Genomic DNA, 20,169 nt, shown 5'->3' with positions numbered 1-20,169 from the left:
TTTATAATAATGATTTTTTAACAATAAGAAGTTTTTTAAAACATATTTTAGGTATTTTTGAGAGTTGAAAGCGATTTTCGCGCCAAAAATTATATTAAAAATTTTTAGAAATGAAATTTTTAAAAGATCGGGATTGAACGGACTGAAGAAGTTCTTACTTTCAGAACAAGAGAAACAGCAAGTTATAGTAGAAAATATCGTTGAAGCAGATGCGTCAATAAGTTAAACTGAAACTAAATTGAAACTTTATGGAAAACGTGAAGGCCATATGGAGCCCAGGCATGTAATGTTAAAGAAAAAAAAGAGCGCATTATTGAAGACTAACAAAAAAGTAATATAGAAGTGGCACCTTGAAAGGTGTTAAATACCCAACTCCTTTTTGTATTTACAAAATGCAGCTCAAGATACCAAGTCTTCATATTTATTGTATTTATTAACAGATTATTTTTTGCTGTTCTTAAGGTACTTTACAAAAAATTCTTACAGACATAACGCACTCATTTAAGCCAAAATATAGCAATGAAAAAATCATCTAAAAACATGATATCAGATTTACTCACAAATGCGTTGAATCAAGATTTATTTTTTTATGATTTATTCTTTTATTTTTTTAACTCCAAAAAAAGAAAAGTATTTTTACAATCTAGGGGATGTAGTCTTTAAATCAAGATTCAAAATTACTTTTCAACCAGGTTTAGTCTCACTAAAAAGTCAGCAATTTTTAACAGACAATAATAAAAAGCAAAAAGAAATTAAAAATTGCTAAAAATAAATTAAATTAAATATCACTTTATATATCAAAATTCAGTAACTTTCGTAAATGTTCTATCACTCACAGACAGACACCGAAAATCCCTCATTTTCAACTTTCCCCTGAATGCACTTCAAACATTTACAATTGTATATTAAATGCGGAAAAAAAGTGAATGACATAGAATTAATTTTTCTATGTTGATGAAAGGGTGCTTCATGCTCGAGGATTTCAACATGTTTTCACTACATGGGAAATATGTTTTGGTTTTTTTTTTCAAGAGGGATAAATTTGAATCGGATCGCCAATAAATCCTGTTAGATAAATAAACAATTTTTATCATCGTTCTCAATTGATCTTGTTTGCAGTGACTGATGATGATGCGTGACTGGTGAAATATGTGTTATCTCTTTGTTGGCGTTGCGGTGATAATTGAGGGTAGATCATTGTTGTGAGAGCATGTGAATTGTAAATATTATTTTTTATTATGATTCATTGAATGCGGTGTGATAATTGTTGCAATAATGTGGCATGTAAATTAGGTCAATGGGAAAGAAGTTGGTGAAATTTTTTATCTGAATTTTTTTCTTTTAAATTATTTTCCCGGGAAAAAATTTTTTCTTGGGATAATTATTTTAAATAAATAATAATTTACAATAAGTTGACTAAAATTAAAAAAAATAATTTTTATGATTCATAAATATTTTTTTTTGATTTTTTAATTGAATAATTATTTTTTTATGAAAATAATTTCAGTTAAATAATTCATTTTCAATTAATAATTATTGCAAAAATAATTTCTGCGCCTTAATATTTTTTTTTAATTTCAATAAATTTTTTTTAATTAAAAGAATGAAAATTTAAGATAAAAATATATTTAAAAAAAATATTTTAAATTTTTTTAATTAATTAATTAATTTTTTTTTAGAAAAATTTAAATCATTCAATTTTAAAATATCAGCGAAGAGATTTTTCACACAATTGTCAACATTTCTCTCATTCTTTATCATTTTTATCAAAAAGTCAATCAGAGAGTCACTCACAAGTTAATTACGTCAAATTAAAAAGAGATCACATCAACCGAGAGATCATCAGTATTCATTATCTGATCCTGTTTCCGCATAAAAAAATAACCAAAGGACAATTAGCTTACAAATAATCCCATAATAAAAATCATGTTTGTTATTTTTTCACATTCATACAACAATATGTCCTGCGTACAAACACATTACCCTACAATTACCGCATAAATAATAATATTGCATTTAAATCTAATAACATTGCACATGCACACAGGACCTTCCATAGCGAGCACGTGTATATACGGCCAATTAATCAAGATGTAATTTTCCACACTACTTATTTCCGCTGCATCTGAAACCGCCCCCTTTTTGATCCGCATGTCGTTGGTCTGTCGATGCTCGGAAGAATTTCTCACCCTTTTCTCTTTTTTTTTTGTGACGAACAATAAAATAATCACATCTATTTATTTTATTATAAGTTCGCATTTGTGAATGGACCAGCGACACAATTAACCCGCAACCCACAATCGCAAACAAGGAACGATGTGTTGAAGAGGTCGCGTGGCGTGTCGTGTGTACATTGTTCAAGGAGATGAGACATTCGGAAACAATTTATTTATTTATTATTATTATTTTGCAACAAATCTCTCCGAAAAAAAGTTATTCAAGTATCAAAACATGACAAGAGGAAAAATATGTTTTTGTGGAACATCATTTTATTGCGTCAAATCTTTTATTCAAACAAATGCGGTTAATGCTGTCATCTTCAATTGATTCGTTATGCAATTTTGTGGTTTTTATGTGTGAGAACATTTCCGGATAATTTTTCGCTAATGATGAAAAATAGATTATTTGGTAAGATTTTTGAACAAATTTTCTCTTTAGATGGATGAACTTTAATTTTTCCCTGAATAAATAAATTTTGTAAACGATGGAGAGTAAAATGGGAGGCAAGTACTTTCACCCCATTGTTAAAATGATTTCTGCAGATGACTATAAAAGCCAGACATTTTATCTGGTTTTGACAAGTTAAATATCGATCGAATGAGTTTGTTGTCATATTTTCATAAACACTTCCTACTTCGAAGGAAAATATTTAAGTAGCATGAAATTTTTTGAGGTTTTTATTTTAGTTAGGCTTGAAGTAATCGAAAAATCCTAAATTGAAAATTTAAAAACGAACTTCTGAGATTTTAGTACATATGTATTTAGTGTTTTGTAAAAAAATTGTCAAAAATGGCGATTTTTATATGAAAATTGAAATTTGTTTCAATAAACCTTCATATCTATGAAACCAGTGAAGATAAAAATTTTCTTAATGGGGAGAAATTTTGTCCTACGGTACTATAAGAAAAACGTACTTATATGCGAAAAAATTGCCCGGATGCAACTAATATTTTTCACAGGAGCCCAATTTTGAGGGTTTTTCTAGCTCTTTCTTAAATTCACTCATTTCAGTATCTGTTTTAACTTTTCTTGCCATTTCATTAAAGAGTAATGCTCCTTTGTATATTAGAGAATTTGCGTTGCTGCATTTCGTAAAGTTCGAGGTCGCAAATCGTTTTTATTTCGAAGGGAATAAGGTTGCGCTTCGTTTACAGTCGTGAAAAATTCATTCAGGTACTGCGGCAGCAAGCCATTCCTTATTTTATAAATTGTCAACAAAACATTAAAAATTACACGTTGTTTTACACTCATTACATTACATTCATTTAATATAACACGAGAACTTGTAAGAAATGGTGTGAAAAAAAGCCTTTTGCAAAAAGCTTATGAGTTGAGCCAACTCCTATTAATGGTAATGATTGTTTTCCTTTTGATTTCCATGAATTTCCTTCAAACTCAATGTCCTGTAAAAAAAAAATAATTTATCATAAAAATTTACCTCTTTGAATTTTCGCATCCTCCTTCAATGAAAACCACTAAATTTTGGCCTTTTTATAATAATTTTTTTTTTATTTTTTTAAATATTTTTTTTCTTTCAATCTATATGCAGATATAATTTATTTATTTATCGTTCATTTTGACGCATTTTTCCTTCTGTTTTATATATTTTTTTTGTCATTATCATTATTACATAATTTATTCATACATAATAATAATTAATCAAACAAATAATAAAATAAAAAACAAAAAGATGATGGTATTCTGTCATTTGTTTTGTTTTGTTTTTCTGTAGATTACTTTAAATAACACAAAAGAAATTAAAATATAATAGACTCAAATTACGCATTTTGGTAATATGATAACAATATAATATAATAAAATTAGGAAACAAAGGGACAGGTGACTTTTTTGGAAATATTTTTTTGAAGTACTCGAAGGACCGGAATTGATAAAATCCCTGAACGAATTTTTTTTTTGTGATAAATTATAGTGAAAAATATTTGGATATCGAGATATTGCTTGAGGGTTTTTTGATTGTTTTTTTTCTGGAATTAAAAGATAATTTTTAATTTTAACCAGAAATTTAAATACTAACAATTAACAAAAAAAATTTTTTTGAGGTATTTTTCTTAGGAGTTTAGATGAAAAATAATTTTAAAAAATTAGAGTAAAATTGAAAATAAAATTAGAATCTCTTTATATAATTTTTTTTCTCGTGTAATTAAATGTATTTATTGTTTTTTTACTGCATTTCTTGTCATTTGTTTTTTTTTCTAAATAACTATTTTTTGTTTGTTCTCATTTTCTTTCGTTTCTGATGTTTCTTTCTCTTGTTTCATTTTTTTTTCTTTATTCTTCGGTTGAAGCATTTTTTTATATATTTTTTTTCTCCTACCTAATCTTTACTCATTTTTTTTCCTACTTAATTTTCTTTTTCTGGAAGATCATTTCCGATGAATTCTTGTATATTTTTTCTTTCAATCATTTTTTCTGATGTTCTTGATCGGTTGATCTGAAATTTTTCTGATTTTTTTTTTTATCTAATTTCTATAAAATTAGTTTTTAACAATTTTTAGTCCAATTTATTTTTTTTTTTTGGCTCTTTCGTCATTTTTCTTGATTTATTTTGTGATTTTTTGTCACAATTTCATTTATTTTTGTTCTTTATAACATTTTGCGGTTGTCTTTATTTGTAAAAAGCACAACGCAGTCGCGAGATAGAATAACGTTCAATTTTTTTCCTACTTATTCATTCAACTCTTAATTAAATTTCTCTAGTTTTTCATGCGATTTCGCTTCTTTACTTGTTTTTTTTTTGTCAGTTTAGATTTATTCACATAGTACCTACTAGGATGTATGTACGGGACTTTGACTTATAAAATAAAAGCAAATTATTTACAAGTTTTTTTTAGTCTAAATTTTTTTTTGTATGTATAACATTATAATATATATTTATTTATAAATATGTATTGTATGTCCTAAAAAAGTCTTTTCTTTTTTCAGCACAGATATTTTTCATGCAAACGCGAGTTTCACGCAGTCTGGAGGAAAATCCCTCAATTTCTTTATTAATTTTCTTTTTATTTTTTTTTTTTAAATTAAAAAAAAATCGAAATTAATAAAGAAATAGGATTCCTCGAAGAAATTTTAATAAAGTACTAGCGAATTATTTACAGAGGCGAATTATTTTTTTAAATTTAAATATCATTCATCATTGCAACCGTTTTCATGCATTCTTTCACACGTACGGAACTTAAAGCTAAATTAACTGTAATTTAATTAATATTTACAGAAATTAACAATTTTTCATCTTTTCAGTCATTTTTTGTGAGTGGATTACTGAAAAAAATCGAAAATGATCACTTATGCGAAAAATAAGGACGGAAAATGTATTTTTTTTAGGTAGAATGGAACGGAGAAAGGTGAGTTAAAATTTTTTTCTTTTTATTTTTTTTTAATTAGACAAAGGCACTCATCTACCTCAAGCGATATTTTAAGGCGTCTTTATTCGATTTTTTTTTATTCAAATTTTATCTGGAAGAATTTTTTTTTTCGTTTTTTGTTATATGGAACTTTTGATTTTTAATTTTTAAATAATAAAAAAATAATTTAATTAAAACGAGACTCTAGCAAACAAAATTGTTCACAAGAATGAGTTTTGGGATAAAATTTCAAGCCAAATTTTAATTTCTTTTAAATTAAATAATTAAAAATAAATAAAAAATGGCGGAAATTAATTAAAGAAAAATATTTTTTGATCATTTTCGATTTTTTTAAGCTATCCACGTGTCTCTCGTCGTCAAACCCAGTTTCGTCCGAAATTCCCATCGAAATCAAATGGATTAATTTTTTAATTAATTAATCCGTCAGTCATTTTTCCTTCCCACAACATTACCTTCCTTATTATTATTATTACTTAATTTATCGTCTATTTTTTTTTTCTTTAAAGGTTGTAACAAAATCAATATTTTACAAAATCTCTCTACAGGTAATGAAAAAATTTACAAAGGAATTTTTTTATACAAAATTAATTATTTTTTAATTTAGAAGTTTTTTTATAAAAAATTTCTACTCTTTGATCAACTTTTTTTTTAATTTAATTTTTTTATTTTAATAATTTATTTTAATGACACTTTTTAATTATTATTTTTTTTTTGTATCACATTTTGGTGAATTTTTATTTTTAAATTTTTTCCCTCAATTTTTTTATTAATTTTAATTTTAAAATAATTTTTTTTATAAAATTTTAACGATGTGACATCAAAGACTAACAAAAAAGTTAAGAAAAAAATTATTATTTTTTTTATTTTTACAAAAAAATGAAAAAAATATTTGTTTGAGGAATCTTTGACTAGATGATTGATGCTCGAGTGTCATTTTTCGAATTTTTATTGTTGTTCCAAAAGTTGGTAGAAAAGAGTAGAAACTTTTCGGATATTTTATTAGAATTTTTTCAGTATATTTACAAGACAATAATAATAATTTTGGGATGTTTCTTACTTTTAATGTTTTTTTTCTGTTTTAATTAATACCTCTATGATTTATTTTTAACTTCTAGCACGCGCTTCATATGTACAAACCTTATTTTCTCCGCTGTGGTCTTGATGTGTTGTTGTTACTATTACTATTATTATGATAATTATTGTTACCTAGTTGGGGATGGTGATGAGAGTATGTCTGTTGTTGTTGTTGCTGCTGCTGCTGCTGTTGCAATTTCAGGGCATTTGTGTGGTTTTGCTGCGTCAGAGTCGGATGATGATGGTGATGATATTGATTTTGTTGTGTTTGCTGGGCCTGTTGTTGGGACTGTTGCTGTTGTTGCTGCTGATGCGACGCTTGCGATTGCTGATGGGAATTTGTCGTCGTACTGACGCCCGTGGGGGTCGCCGTGTGCACTATGATGGGCGGAGGACGAGCCGTAACATTTGTGCTAGCGCTCGCGTTGGTTGTATGCTACTGGGTGCTCGGATGCTGCGGTTGTTGCATTAGGATATAGGGCTGGGGTTGTCCATGGGGACCAGCAGTCGGTTGGAAATATTGACTGTGTATGATTTGGGGTCCGTTTGTCGTTAGCACGGGAACTGTTTTGAGAAGCAAGAAAATTTGTTAGAAAAATTTTCATGGAATTTATAATTTTTTTTCATAAAGTTTTGTTCGATTTTTTTTTATTCTTTTTTAAAATTTTTAAAAATAAAATTTAAAAATTAAGAAATGAAATTGTCAGTTTTCAAAATGATTTTTTTATTTTTTTTTGTTTTTAAAACTAAGGTTTAGATTTAGAAATAAAATTTTTAGTTTTCGAAATAAAATTTTTAGTTTTCAAAATAAAAATTTTCAGCTTTCGATCTCGAAATGAAATTTTTAGACCTCGAAATGAAATTTTTGTTTTCGAAATTAATTTATAGATCTCAAATTGAAATTTTTAGTTTTCGAAATGAAATTTTTACTTTTCGAAATAAAAATTTTGAGCTTTCGATCTCGAAATGAAATTTTTGTTTTCGAAATTAATTTATAGATCTCAAAATGAAATTTTTAGTTTTCGAAATGAAATTTTTACTTTTCGAAATAAAAATTTTGAGCTTTCGATCTCGAAATGAAATTTTTAGACCTCAAAATGAAATTTTTAGTTTTCGAAATGAAATTTTTACTTTTCGAAATAAAAATTTTCAGCTTTCGAACTCGAAATGAAATTCTTAGACCTCGAAATGAAATTTTTGTTTTCGAAATTAATTTATAGATCTCAAAATGAAATTTTTAGTTTTTGAAATGAAATTTTTACTTTTCGAAATAAAAATTTTGAGCTTTCGATCTCGAAATGAAATTTTTGTTTTCGAAATTAATTTATAGATCTCAAAATGAAATTTTTAGTTTTCGAAATGAAATTTTTACTTTTCGAAATAAAAATTTTAAGTTTTCAGCTTTCGATCTCGAAATGAAATTTTTAGACCTCGAAATGAAATTTTTGTTTTCGAAATTAATTTATAGATCTCAAAATGAAATTTTTAGTTTTCGAAATGAAATTTTTACTTTTCGAAATAAAAATTTTGAGCTTTCGATCTCGAAATGAAATTTTTGTTTTCGAAATTAATTTATAGATCTCAAAATGAAATTTTTAGTTTTCGAAATGAAATTTTTACTTTTCGAAATAAAAATTTTCAGCTTTCGATCTCGAAATGAAATTTTTAGACCTCAAAATAAAATTTTTAGTTTTCGAAATGAAATTTTTACTTTTCGAAATAAAAATTTTCAGCTTTCGATCTCGAAATGAAATTTTTAGTTTTCGAAATGAAATTTTTGTTTTCGAAATTAATTTATAGATCTCAAAATGAAATTTTTAGTTTTTGAAATGAAATTTTTACTTTTCGAAATAAAAATTTTCAGCTTTCGATCTCGAAATGAACTTTTTGTTTTCGAAATTAATTTTATTTAAAAACAGTTTTTAAAATAAAAGATGAAAAATTAAACTTACATGATACATGCGGTCCTTGTTGCTGAATTGGCATGTAAGCCGTAGCTGCTTGACTTGCGGGCGATGGCTGTGGTCCCGGATGGAATTGCTGCGCCTGTCCCGGCGACGGCGTAGTCGATGGCGGTGTCGCAGTAATATACTGAATTTGTTGTCCCGACGCCGCATCGAATGGCATGCGGAACGTGTACGCTTGCGGGAACGGTGGTTGTGGATACACAAAAGGCCCTGGACCTGGAGCTAACAACGGTTGACCCGTAGCTGCGGCAACTTGCACCGACGCTGATGGTTGAACTGCAAATGTAAATATAAAAAATTCTCGAATCTGGCGAAATGCAAAAAAAGAATTCTTACCTCCTAGAGGGCGCTTTGGTTGTCGGGGCGGCGCCTGGAACGGCTGCTGAACCACGTACGTCGGAATTGTCATCATTTGCGGTTGATTTGGCGACGCAGCGACAATTGGTCCGGGCGTGTGGGGAGGCGCATACGCCATAACTTGTGTTTGCATCGTCGAACTTGGCGTTTGGGGGGTATGAGGTCGCGAATTTTGCGGTCTCGTAGCACTTGGTGTTGCCGGCGTACGTGGCGTAAATGGCTTCGCAGCTGGATTAAGTACGAATTTCTTGGTTCCCGGAGTACTTGAGGCGCCATTGTCGCCCGCATCTTTCGGCGGCGGGCCTTGCGGATGTTGAGATGGCGCATTTGGCGTTTGTTGCTGTTGCTGCGGCGGCTGCATTTGCATTTGATGCGCAGCGGCGTCATTAACAATCGGCTGTTGTTGTTGATTCTGTTGATTTTGCTGCTGTTGATGACGCTGTTCCCGCTGCGGTTTGCCTTGTTGCGATTGCTGATGTTGAATTTGCTGCTGCTGCTGCTGTTGCTGGGTCGTATTGTCATTTTGCTGCTGTTGTTGCTGCTGCGATTGTTGATTTCGGGCATCTTGCGGATGCTGCGACGACGTATCCATCTTGAAATTATTGTGAAATTTACGCAAATTTTCTGTGGTTTCGTCGCGCGAGCGTTGCTGGCGTTGCGGCATCGGACTTTGGTTGGGAATACCGGCGGGCGCTTGCAGAATCGCCTGCGGTTGAACGACAATTTGATGCGGAACCACGATATGTGTCGCTGTTTGACCATCTGGCGGCGGCATATGACCGAGAGATGGCGCTAACTGCACATGATGAATCGGTTTGCCCATTTGCAGTTGCTGCGGTTGAATATTTTTCATCTGGGGACCGACATTTTGCGGCGGCGGCGCATTAACATTCGTATTTTGCGGGTATCGGTACGATCGCTGACCCATTTTATTGTTTTGATTCGCGTTATTTTGGTCTTGCCCGTTGAGTTTGCCGGCAGTCGCTTGATTGTGAACGTGCTGCGTGTAGAGAGGCGTCCCGTGGGCGAGATATTGCGGCGCTGGTCCCATATTTTGGGGTTGTTGTTGCTGCTGTAACATGTAGTTGTTCTGTTTGCCGCCCTGTTGTTGCTGATGCTGCGGCACTTGGGGCGTGTGCGGGCTCTGAGGCGTCGGCGGACCACTTGCGGAGTTGTTATTGGGAGGCGGCGTACCGCGCATCGTGCGATTGCCTTTACCCATTTTACCGGTTTTGGCATGCGGCACATATTTCGAGGCCGAGGGCACATTATTGGTGTTGTTCATGTTTTGTTGCTGCAAATGCATCGACGGGTTCGGCATGTTGTTGGCGTTATTTCCGCTGTGATGCTGCTGCTGCTGCGGATGATGCTGATGATGATGCGGATGGTGACTTCGCTCTTGCGAGCCCTGATTCGATATGCGTTCGGGTTGAGCAGAAACTTGGGGAATTGCCGGGTGTTGCACTGTCGGCGGCGATTGGGCTTTGTCTACGTGATTTTCCGCGCGATTATTACTGTCGCGGGGTGTTTCGCTGCCACGCGATTCGCGGTTATTGTTATTGTTGTGCGTTTCTCTGGTGTTGTTGCTGCTCGTTACTTGTGCGGAGGACGACGTCGAGTCGGATCGTTGTTCGCTTTGGCGCGACGACGCGGATTCCTTGCTGTTTGTCTGTCTTTGGGGCAGTGGCGATGATGAATTGTTGTCTCGTATTACCGCTGAAAACTTTGCCTCTTCGTCATCTAGTTCGTCGTTATTCTCCAAATCGACTCGTTCAAGATACACTGGATTGTTCTCAATCTCACTGGCAATCTTTGCTGCCGCAAGTTCAATTTCCCTGTGAATGCGTGAAAAAACAAACAATCGCATTAATATAAAATAATAGAGTTCAAGAGTGTCAACTCTCTTCTTTCTCTGGTTAGGCGGCGCCGAATTTTTATTTGAATTTTTGTTCGTTGCCCAAAAAGTCGAAAATTTAATTTAAAGAAAAATAATTAAAATTTTTAAAAAATTTAAAATTTTTTTTTTTTTTGATAATTTTTCAAGAAATATAAAAATTAAATTAATTTAAAGTTAATTCGATTAATTAAAATAAAAATAAATAAAATTAAGTAAACAATATAAATTTTGTAATAAATTAATGTAATTAAAATAAATAATTAATTTAATAAAAATTATAAATAAATAAATTAATAATTAAAAATAAATAAAATAAATTCAAAAATTAAATAAATAAAAATAATTAATTAAATTACACAAATTTGCAATTAAATTAGAATTTAAATATGGATTTTTCAACATAATTTTTTTTTTGTTTTTATTTATTTTAATAAGAAATATAAAATAAATATTTATCTTAAAAAACTTTAACTAAAAATTTGTTTTTAATAATTTAGTAATTTTATTTTTAATTCAAAATTATTTTTTTAAATAAATTTTTCAATTAAAATTTAAAGCCTCGAAAAAGAAAATTTATTTCTAAAGTTTTCAATTTAAAATAATTTTTTTATATTTTAATTAAATAATTTTTTTTTTTTGAATAAATTAAATTTTATTTATTTCAAAAACGATCAAAATTATTTTAATTGTTTTTAGTTTTAAAAATTAAAAACATTTAAAAAAAATAAAAATGAGACAAAACTTAAAAAAGTTTAGCTTACTATTCCATTTAAAAATCCAATAAGACAAAAGTAAAATAAAAATATTTAATAAAGAATTTGATTTTTTTTTGTTTTTTTTTCAAATTATTTTTAGTTTTATTTTTGGAATTTTTACCTTTATTTTATTAATTTTTTTTTCAAAAAATTACTGAATTTTAATTTTTTAACGATTAATATTTTTTTTTTATCATTTTTTATGTATTTTAAATTTTTTAATAAATTTATTAAAATTTTAATTAGTTAAAATTTTTTTAAATTTAATTTTTTTTAATTAAAATTAATTAACTTTAATTGATTAATTGAATTAATTTTTCAAAAAAATCTAATCTTAAAAAATCGATAAATAAATATTAAAAAGTTTTATTGAAAAAATTTTTTCATTAATTTTCAAACCAAAGAAAATTTGATTTTTTTTTTAATTAAGAAAACTTTTCCTCAATAGGAAAAAAAAATTTTTGGAACAAAAAATTTTGAGTAAATTTGGAGCGCCCTTAACTGGCATGTTACACAAAAAACAGCGTGTTACAAAAAAATATTGAAATGCGTTACAAACTACCGGAAGTGATTTATTTATCGTACTTAGTCGAGATGCGGAGCGGAGACAACAAAATCACATGTGATGAATAGCACCACACGACGACGAAAAAAAAATGCTGAAATCTCACCTGTAATCTTCTGTATTTTTCTTGATGCCCACCGTGTAGCCGGCTAATTGCGGATCAAACGTTGACTGAACACCATAGATACTCTCATTTTTCTGGAACATTTCATTCGCATCCCAGCCATGTGAATCGTCTTCCAGCTGCAAACTGAGATCGTAGTCGCCGTTCGTGAGACAATCGCTGCCCGATGGGTCCCACGGCTCGAGTTCACGGTCTTCGGAGCGCGAGTTTCCGTTCAGCTTTGAAATTGCGGTGTCCGTGGCAAATGTATCTCGCGTTGCATAATCCAAATCAACATTCTTCGCATGAATACTGACAATATCGTCTGGCTTGAACACAAATGTATTGCATACGGTTTCTAGGGCAATTTGAGGCTCGTCTCCGTTACTTGTGTCAACTTTGTGGGCGACTTCTAACACGACCTGTGATGACAAAAAAAATTAAAATTTAAAAAAATTCTTAAAAAACTAAATAAAAAAATGACTTACACTAAAGTTTGGTGAAAATGTACGAAAAATACCCTCATAAATGGCTCCCGATTGCGTTCGGACATACACAATATTTCCAACTTGTGAGGTCGCTGCATGCATATACGGATGATTATTGTAGACACCTTCTGTGGGCACGACTTTTCCCTTTGGCCTGAAATTACTTTTCCTTTAGTTTTTCTTCTTCTCGGTTTTTTCAACGAATTTTCGATTTTTTCGAAGGAATTTTCTTGAATTTATTTAGTTAGGTAAAAACACTCAACAACTTTTTTTATTAATTTTTTTTTTTTTTTTGACTAAACACTGGGCACTTTAGGACGCTTGTAACAGTGGAGTAGAGCAATAGGCTAAACCGAAGATATATAACTTGGATAAAACGTTAAAATGTCTTTCGTTAAAAGATCGTTTTTTCGGTATTTTTGCTGCTCCTTTTTAACAATTAAAAAAATGAAACTTCAAATTTTTACACAAAAATTTTTCTCTACTTTTAGTAGTAGTGTGCGAAGAGGTGCATTTGATGAAAAAGAACTCATTTTCTCAAAAATTCTTCGTTTCTCAGGCATGCGTGGTGAGCAGGTTGCAAAAGCAGGGATGGACTTCAGGAGGGTTTTGGTCCCATATTTTTTATTTATTTATTTTATTTTTTTTTATCAAATTTAGTGATATATAACTTATTAAATGACAAGTGTCAAAAAATTTATGAAATTTTCAGTTTTTTTATTTTAATTTTTTTATTTAAATTTTATTTTTTTTTTTAATTTTATTATTTTTGTAAAAAATTTAGTTTTTAACTAAAATATTTTATCACTTTTTATATTTTTATTTGTTAAAATCTTTGAACAGTTTTATCAAATTGAATTTAATCAAATAAATTTTAAATTAAATTTAAATAAAAATCAAACGATTTTTTCTTCGAAATGCGGAAAATTAAATTAAAATAAATTATTTTTTTAAATTAAATTATTTATTTATTTTTGAATCAAATTTTTAATTTATTTTTTAAAAAAATTTTATTTTTTTTAATTTTATTTATTAATGTTAAAAAAATTAGTTTTTAATAAAAAAAAATTTTGACACTTGTCATAATTTTATTTGTTAAAAAATTTAAAGAGTTTTTTCAAATTGAATTAACTAAATTAAATTAAATTAAAAATAAAAAAAAAAATAAAAAAGCAAAATAAAAAAAATTTTTGAAAAAAATTTTAACAAAAAAAAAAAACATAAAAAAAACCTCAAAAATTTTTTAAAAAAAATTTTTTTTTAATTATCTTTTCAATTTTTTAAATTTTAAAATAGATTTATTAATTTTCGACTTTTGAAATTTAAAGAATAAAATTTCATTAAAAATAAGTTTTAAGGGATTTTGAAAATTTTTAACATTCGGAGTTTTTAAAAATAATTCTTTTAAATTTTTTATTAATTCTTGTCTTGAATTTAAAAATAATTTTATAAAAATTACGAAACTGTCAAAATTTAATAAAAATTTCGGAAATGTCAATTCAAAAATTGACCGTTGAAAAAATTTTTTACGTTATTTTTTAAATAATTTTCTTCTAAAAAATTATTCAGTTTCATTCTAAAGAGCTTTTAAGAGACCAAAAAATATGTTAAATCCTAAAATAAATCAAAAATAATTTTTTCAGTAAATTTCTTCTTGTTTTTATTTCAATAATTTTGGAATACTTTTAAAATATTTTTCTTAAATATTTAAAATTTTTGTAATTTTAAATATTTTTTTTTTATTTAAAAAATTTCAAAATTTTTCCTTTAAAAATTTTTTTAAAAAAAATTTTTCAATAAAAATATTGAAAATTTTCCAAAAATAATTAAAAAAAAAAATCAAAAAACTTTTATGAAAAAAATATTTTTAGCCAAAAAATTAAAAAAAAATTAAAGGAATTCTCTGAAAATTTTTTTAATAGAAAATGATTTAAAATTGTAAATAAAATAAACCTTTCATTCAGTAAATGCAAATTAAAAGTAGCAAAAAAAGGAAAATTAGCTCAAAAAATTGAAAAATTGTCTTCTTTGGTAAAAATGGGATCCAAGACCCCACTTTTCACCACTGCCCGATTCTCATGAATAAAAAATATCGCACACGTATCGGACACGCACACACTCTCGCACCGTACCGTGTGTGTCGAAAAAGGGGGAAAAGTGAGAACAATAGAATATTTGCCAAAATAAATTTTCTTTGTTGCACTTCAATTCAAGAGTCACTCAGTTTTTTTTTTCGTGTAGAGCTAAATATTTCTCTAGTTTCGCATATGTAGGTACATTTAATAGCACCGATGACCCAAAATCGTGCGAGCATATGCCTTTTTGAACAGTTGTTGTCGTCGTCGTCGAACGTTGTTGTTCTTCTTGCGATGCGATTTTAATGACGAAATTTCGTGAATCAAAACAAAAAAAATTACCTGGCATTGCCTGTCCGCTGATTCTGAGCTTTTCTCGTGTTATTTTGCTTCATGTCTGATGAATTTTTATTTTTTTTTTAGAAGTATTTTTTTTTATTGTCTTTGCCGCGACTTTTTTTCGCTTTTAACTTTAATTCTGTCGCGTCGTCGTCGTCGTCGTATCACAACAAATTATTTTTTTTCTGCCAATTGTCGGAAAAAAATAACAAAGAGTTAAATAATCAACCACGAGTCGCGCAACTTGGTGGGACTGCGGGCATACAAAAAATCTACAATTCTCTTATTTTTATTTTTTTTCTCAATATCCGCGATTTTTTTCGGATATTGCAGCTTTTTTCGGCGGACTTCTAGCGGATTTGCATTTGTTTAGCAGGTTTTTCGTGGCTTCAAAGTGCCTGCGGATCGGAACTTTTGCTGTATTTTTATTTCGCGAGCGAGTGATGATGATGATGCCTTGTTGGTTGGCTTGACTGAGATTTCGCACACGAATTTTCGGCACGAAACAAGGATAATTTTGAGTAATTAACACTTTACGTTGGCTGCTTGCACGTTAATTTCCAAGATCGTTCTAGTTTCACTTGAATTTATAGTTACTTTATTACGGAAAAATCGCAAAATCGAGGAATTTTTAAATGGTGATGACCATAAAATTTTCTTTGACAAAAATTTTCGATTGTGCACGGGGACTGGAATGCCCGCGATACGATTTTCGCCGAAAAAAAACCTCAAATTTTGTAATTTTGAACGCCTCATGGAGGTTTTCCTCCGAAAAATTCAATTTTTCTCATTTTTGTACGCCTCACAATAACAACACTATAGACCACGTGCAGCATACGGAGCCATACAGAAGCAGACAATTGCGAATTTCCTAAAAAAAAATTAAAAATTAATCAAAATTAGCGATGTACCAGCAATATATAAACCAAATACAGACCTCGATCTCGTGTCTGACGTCGGACGAGTTGAAGGAGCTGCTCAACAACGATGACGAACTCGAAAGGAGGGTCGATGAAGTGGTTTGTATCCAGTCCCTTTGTTTATCTCCATCCCAACGATGACTCATGAACCCATTTTTCCCGTCAGCTTTCCTCCCTGGAGAACGAAAAAGAAGAAATGCTGAATGTCAATCGTGCGTTGGCCGAGGAAAATATTTTGCAAGAACCCAAAATCATCGAACTCAAAGCCACGGTGAACGAATTAGCGGAAGAGGGAAAAACTCTCGTCACTCAAGTGCAGGAAAAAATCGAAGAATACAAGAAAAAATCGGGAAATTTGAATCATGAAACGGCATTGGCGTTGCTCCAGTCGGCGGCAATTGAGGCGGAAGACAAATCCGAACAAATTTTCCAAAAGTTCCTCGATAAGGAGGAAACGAACGTGCAAACGTTCATCGATGAGTTCATTGAGTCGCGACAATTGATGCACGATCGCAAATTGAAGGCCGATAAAATGATCGAGTTGGGCAGGAGTCAAGGAAGGGCAGCGGCACCGATGCAAACGCCGCAAAATAATTTTTATCCGACAACGGGACTGCCATATCCGATGAATCCGCAGGGAGGGTCGGCGCCGTATCCGATGGGACCGTCGATGCCGATGCCGGGGGGATTTTATCGACCGAACTTTTAAAAGTGCATTTTTTTCGTTTAGGAATTTAAGGCTTGAAAACGACTCAGTAATAAAATATTTGACATAATTTATTTATTTTTTTCGTCGTGATTTCTTTGCTACTTACAATATTTACAGATATTTTCTGGACAAGGTTTTTATTTTTGATGAACGTAAGGATATTAAGTCAAATTTTAAAGTTAATTTTATCAAATTTCAAACAATTTTTTTTCTTAATTTTTTCACTAAAAATTCTCAATTTTAATTATTTTTAATTTTTATTAAAATTCTTGTCGCATTGCTTTATTTAAAAAATAAAAAAAAAATATTTAAAAAATTCTAAAATTCATGAAAAATTATCGTTTTGACCTTTTTCATAATTTTACAAAAAAAAAAAATTTAAAAAATTTTGAATTTCAAATTTTTTTTCCAAATTTAGTTTTTTACATCAATTTTCTTCTCTAAAAATATTTTTTTTTTAAATGAAGAAAATCTATCAGAATATAACGATTTAAAATTCAGGATCAAAACCAAAAATTACTTCAACTTAAAAAAAAATATTCTTGAACTTAAGCAAAATAATTTAAAAATTTTTGACTTAAGATTTTTAAGACTTTTTCGACAGTTTGGTTTGTTAGATTTTTATCATTAAAAAAAATGTTAAAACTTTTAAATTTTTTTTTTCAAATTAAGTTAACTTAGGCATAAGAATAAGTCAAAATATAAAAAAAATACTTGACTTTTTCTTAAGTCACATTAAGTCAGGTTAAAAAACCTTTAATTATCATGAAGTCAAATTTTTTTAAAATTACCTATATTTTCTCAAAAAATCGTCGAAAAGTCTAAAACTATTGAATTTTTCACATATTTTCTACAATTGAAGTTTAAGTCAAAAAATATGTTTTCTTAAGTTTTATATTATATTTCAGAAATCTTTAAGTCGAAAGTTTTTTTCAACTTTTTTTTTTAACTTTTAAGAGATTTTTGAGACTTAATTCAACTTAAATAACTAAAAATAATTTGACTTAAGTGTTAAGTTTTCTTAAGTTTGAGAATAAGTCAAAAGTCAATGTAAATTTTAGCTTTTCGGCCATATTTGAAACTTAAGAAAACCTTTAAAAACTTAAGAAAAAATTTTTTTTTGACATAAAAAAAAGATAATTTAATTTATGACTTAAAAAAACTTAAGCAGAATAATCTTAAATCTTTTGACTTAAGCTTAAGTTCAACAATAAATTGCAATAAGTCAAGAGTCAAAAATTTTTCGAAAAAATTAATTATAATTTTTTTTGAAAAATATTTTTAAAAAATTTGTAAATTAAGCCAATAACTTAACTTAACTTAAAAGCTTAAGTCAATCGAACCTATGACTTAAGTTTAAGTCAATTAATTAATTTTGGCGTTTAACATAAAAACTTAAAAGGTTCATTTTTTTTACCAATTTTGGAAAATATTTTTTCTGAACTATTTTGAAAAAATTGTGCATATTTACTATTTTAATTCAATATGACTTTTTAAGTACAAAGTCAATTAATTTTAATCTTTGACTTAAAAAATTATTGCAGCCTTCGAACAATTTTCAGTTCAATATTTGATCATTCTCGAAAGAAATTTCACTTAAAATCCTTACGTTCGTACAAAAAATCAACATCCTTAAGATTCCTTAAGTATTTTTTCACTTTTTCTTATCGTTATCCATATTCACGTAAGGTTCATCGAAAGTCATTGGAATAAACACCGCAACTACCGCCATCATAAAGAAAAGTCCCACGAAAAATTTCGTCATCTGATCTTGTTCAATCCGGTCTTGCTTTTTCGCCATTTGTCGATCGTAAGCTGCCTTTTGTTTCATCTTCCGATCAAAATTTCGCCCGTAATGCTGCTTCGTCCACTCATCAAAGTCGTAAACGGTCTCACCGGGCGTCGTCGGGGTCACAGTTCGCTTTTCGCGCATCCGATAAAAACGCGTCGTGGGATCTTCCTCCTCTTCGGGCGGCGTTTCGCGAGCTGCTTGTTGCGCATATTGCGGACTTGCGGTGTGAAGGATGCCTTTGTCGTACAATTTGCGGAGATTAAAGTTGCCCAGCACTTCGTAACTTTCGGAGATTTCGCGGAATTTTTCGACTGCATCGGGATTGTCCTGAAAAAAATTAAAATTTATTTAAAAAAATTAAATTTTCCAAAAAAAAAAGGAATTTTTTACTTTATTTCTGTCCGGATGATACAATTTGCTTAATCTGTAGTAGGATTCTTTGATATCTTGCGCTGTGGCTTTCGGCGTAATTTGAAGCACTTCATAATGGGTCTTTTTTCGCAAAAGTAACGAGCAGGTATGAAATAGCCTTGGATTCTCGATAATCACAGATGCATTTGTTGCAGTACGAAAAATTTGCGAAAACATTTGAAAGTGGCGATGATTCACGAAACCTTCGAGGAATGGAGCATCTGTGGGGCACCAGATATGCGGTGAGAAGTTAAAATGTTGACGAAAATCCTTAAAAATGACCCGAATTTGATGAAATTCGGATTGTTTTGGTTCGAAAGTTTGATTAGGTAACTGACACTTAATGAGACGAATGAAAGTGATAAAATTCCGCACTTCCGGATTGGAGGCGCTGGCGTCCTTATCAATTGCATTCGTCTCAAAATTAGTTCCAATTTTTGACGCACATCCGTTTTGGTGGCTCCAACCAGGATATTGACAACGTGCTTGTAGCGCAAAAACGTCATAATTTCGAACTATCTTGACCACGTAAAAACAAAAACGTTAAATTTCCATAAAAATTCCTTTAAAATCCACTTGAATTATTTAATTTAGCTAATTTTTCATCATTTTATCACAAAAATGAGTTCTCCAGGTGCCACAGTAGCGTCAGATTTAAAGTATTTAAAGAAAATTTAAATTAAAAAAAAAGAGTTCAAATAAAACTCAGATGATATTTTTTAAATTTTAGAATTTTCATTAAAAAATAAAAAAAAAATTAAATAAATTATTATTAAAAATAAAAAAAAAAAATTAAATTTTAAATTAAAAAAATAATTTATTTATTTATTTTTTTTTTTTTTTATAAAATTTAATTTTAAAAATAAGAACAAAAAATTACAAAATTTTTATTTATTTTTTAAAAAATATTTTTTTATTTAATTTTAAAATTTTTGTTTTTTTTTAATTTTTTAATTTTTTTTAAATTCAATTAAGTTAAATTTATTTTTTTATTCTAATTAAATTTTGATTAAATTATTTTTACATTAAAAATTAAATTAAGCGATATAAAATTCAATTTTTCCTTTGGTTACTATTAAATTTTATCTTACCTCATATTTATAAAAAAAAATAA

The 20,169-nt window shown here is 29.2% G+C and overlaps 3 protein-coding genes across 5 annotated transcripts in view; 1 reads left to right on the top strand and 2 right to left on the bottom strand.

Moving 5' to 3' along the window:
• Positions 1–6,575: 6,575 nt before the first annotated feature.
• Positions 6,576–15,865, bottom strand: LOC134826948 (ataxin-2 homolog). Of its 2 annotated transcripts, none has more exons than XM_063839460.1 (6): positions 15,227–15,865; positions 12,810–12,963; positions 12,325–12,743; positions 8,981–10,836; positions 8,630–8,920; positions 6,576–7,241 (listed from the first exon to the last, which is right to left on the bottom strand). In XM_063839460.1, the coding sequence occupies exons 1-6, from the start codon at positions 15,277–15,279 to the stop codon at positions 7,114–7,116; spliced, it is 2,901 nt and encodes a 966-aa protein (XP_063695530.1). In that variant the 5' UTR covers positions 15,280–15,865; the 3' UTR covers positions 6,576–7,113. The 2 variants fall into 2 exon arrangements, with proteins under 2 accessions (XP_063695530.1, XP_063695531.1); XM_063839461.1 differs by having other exon boundaries at positions 8,630–8,908.
• Positions 15,866–16,073: 208 nt separating this feature from the next.
• Positions 16,074–20,169, top strand: part of LOC134828112 (vacuolar protein sorting-associated protein 37B) — a 169,114-nt gene continuing 165,018 nt past the window's right edge. The window contains exons 1-2 of one of the 2 annotated variants that reach the window (XM_063841080.1): positions 16,074–16,242; positions 16,310–16,867. In XM_063841080.1, coding sequence (XP_063697150.1) covers positions 16,129–16,242; positions 16,310–16,852 — 657 coding nt within the window. In that variant the 5' untranslated portion in view covers positions 16,074–16,128 and the 3' untranslated portion in view covers positions 16,853–16,867. Of the gene's footprint in view, positions 16,243–16,309; positions 16,924–20,169 lie in introns of those variants that run through there. The other variant, XM_063841079.1, reaches the window with a different exon arrangement.
• Positions 18,262–19,388, bottom strand: LOC134828111 (dnaJ homolog subfamily C member 30, mitochondrial). The gene is made up of 2 exons (XM_063841078.1): positions 19,035–19,388; positions 18,262–18,971 (listed from the first exon to the last, which is right to left on the bottom strand). Exons 1-2 carry the CDS (start codon positions 19,230–19,232, stop codon positions 18,507–18,509), a joined length of 663 nt encoding a protein of 220 aa, XP_063697148.1. The 5' UTR covers positions 19,233–19,388; the 3' UTR covers positions 18,262–18,506.

This window comes from Culicoides brevitarsis, chromosome 1, assembly GCF_036172545.1.
Source record: "Culicoides brevitarsis isolate CSIRO-B50_1 chromosome 1, AGI_CSIRO_Cbre_v1, whole genome shotgun sequence".
Lineage (NCBI taxonomy): Eukaryota > Metazoa > Arthropoda > Insecta > Diptera > Ceratopogonidae > Culicoides > Culicoides brevitarsis.
Note: the sequence above shows the minus strand (reverse complement) of the source record. Positions and strands in the feature narration are given on the sequence as shown.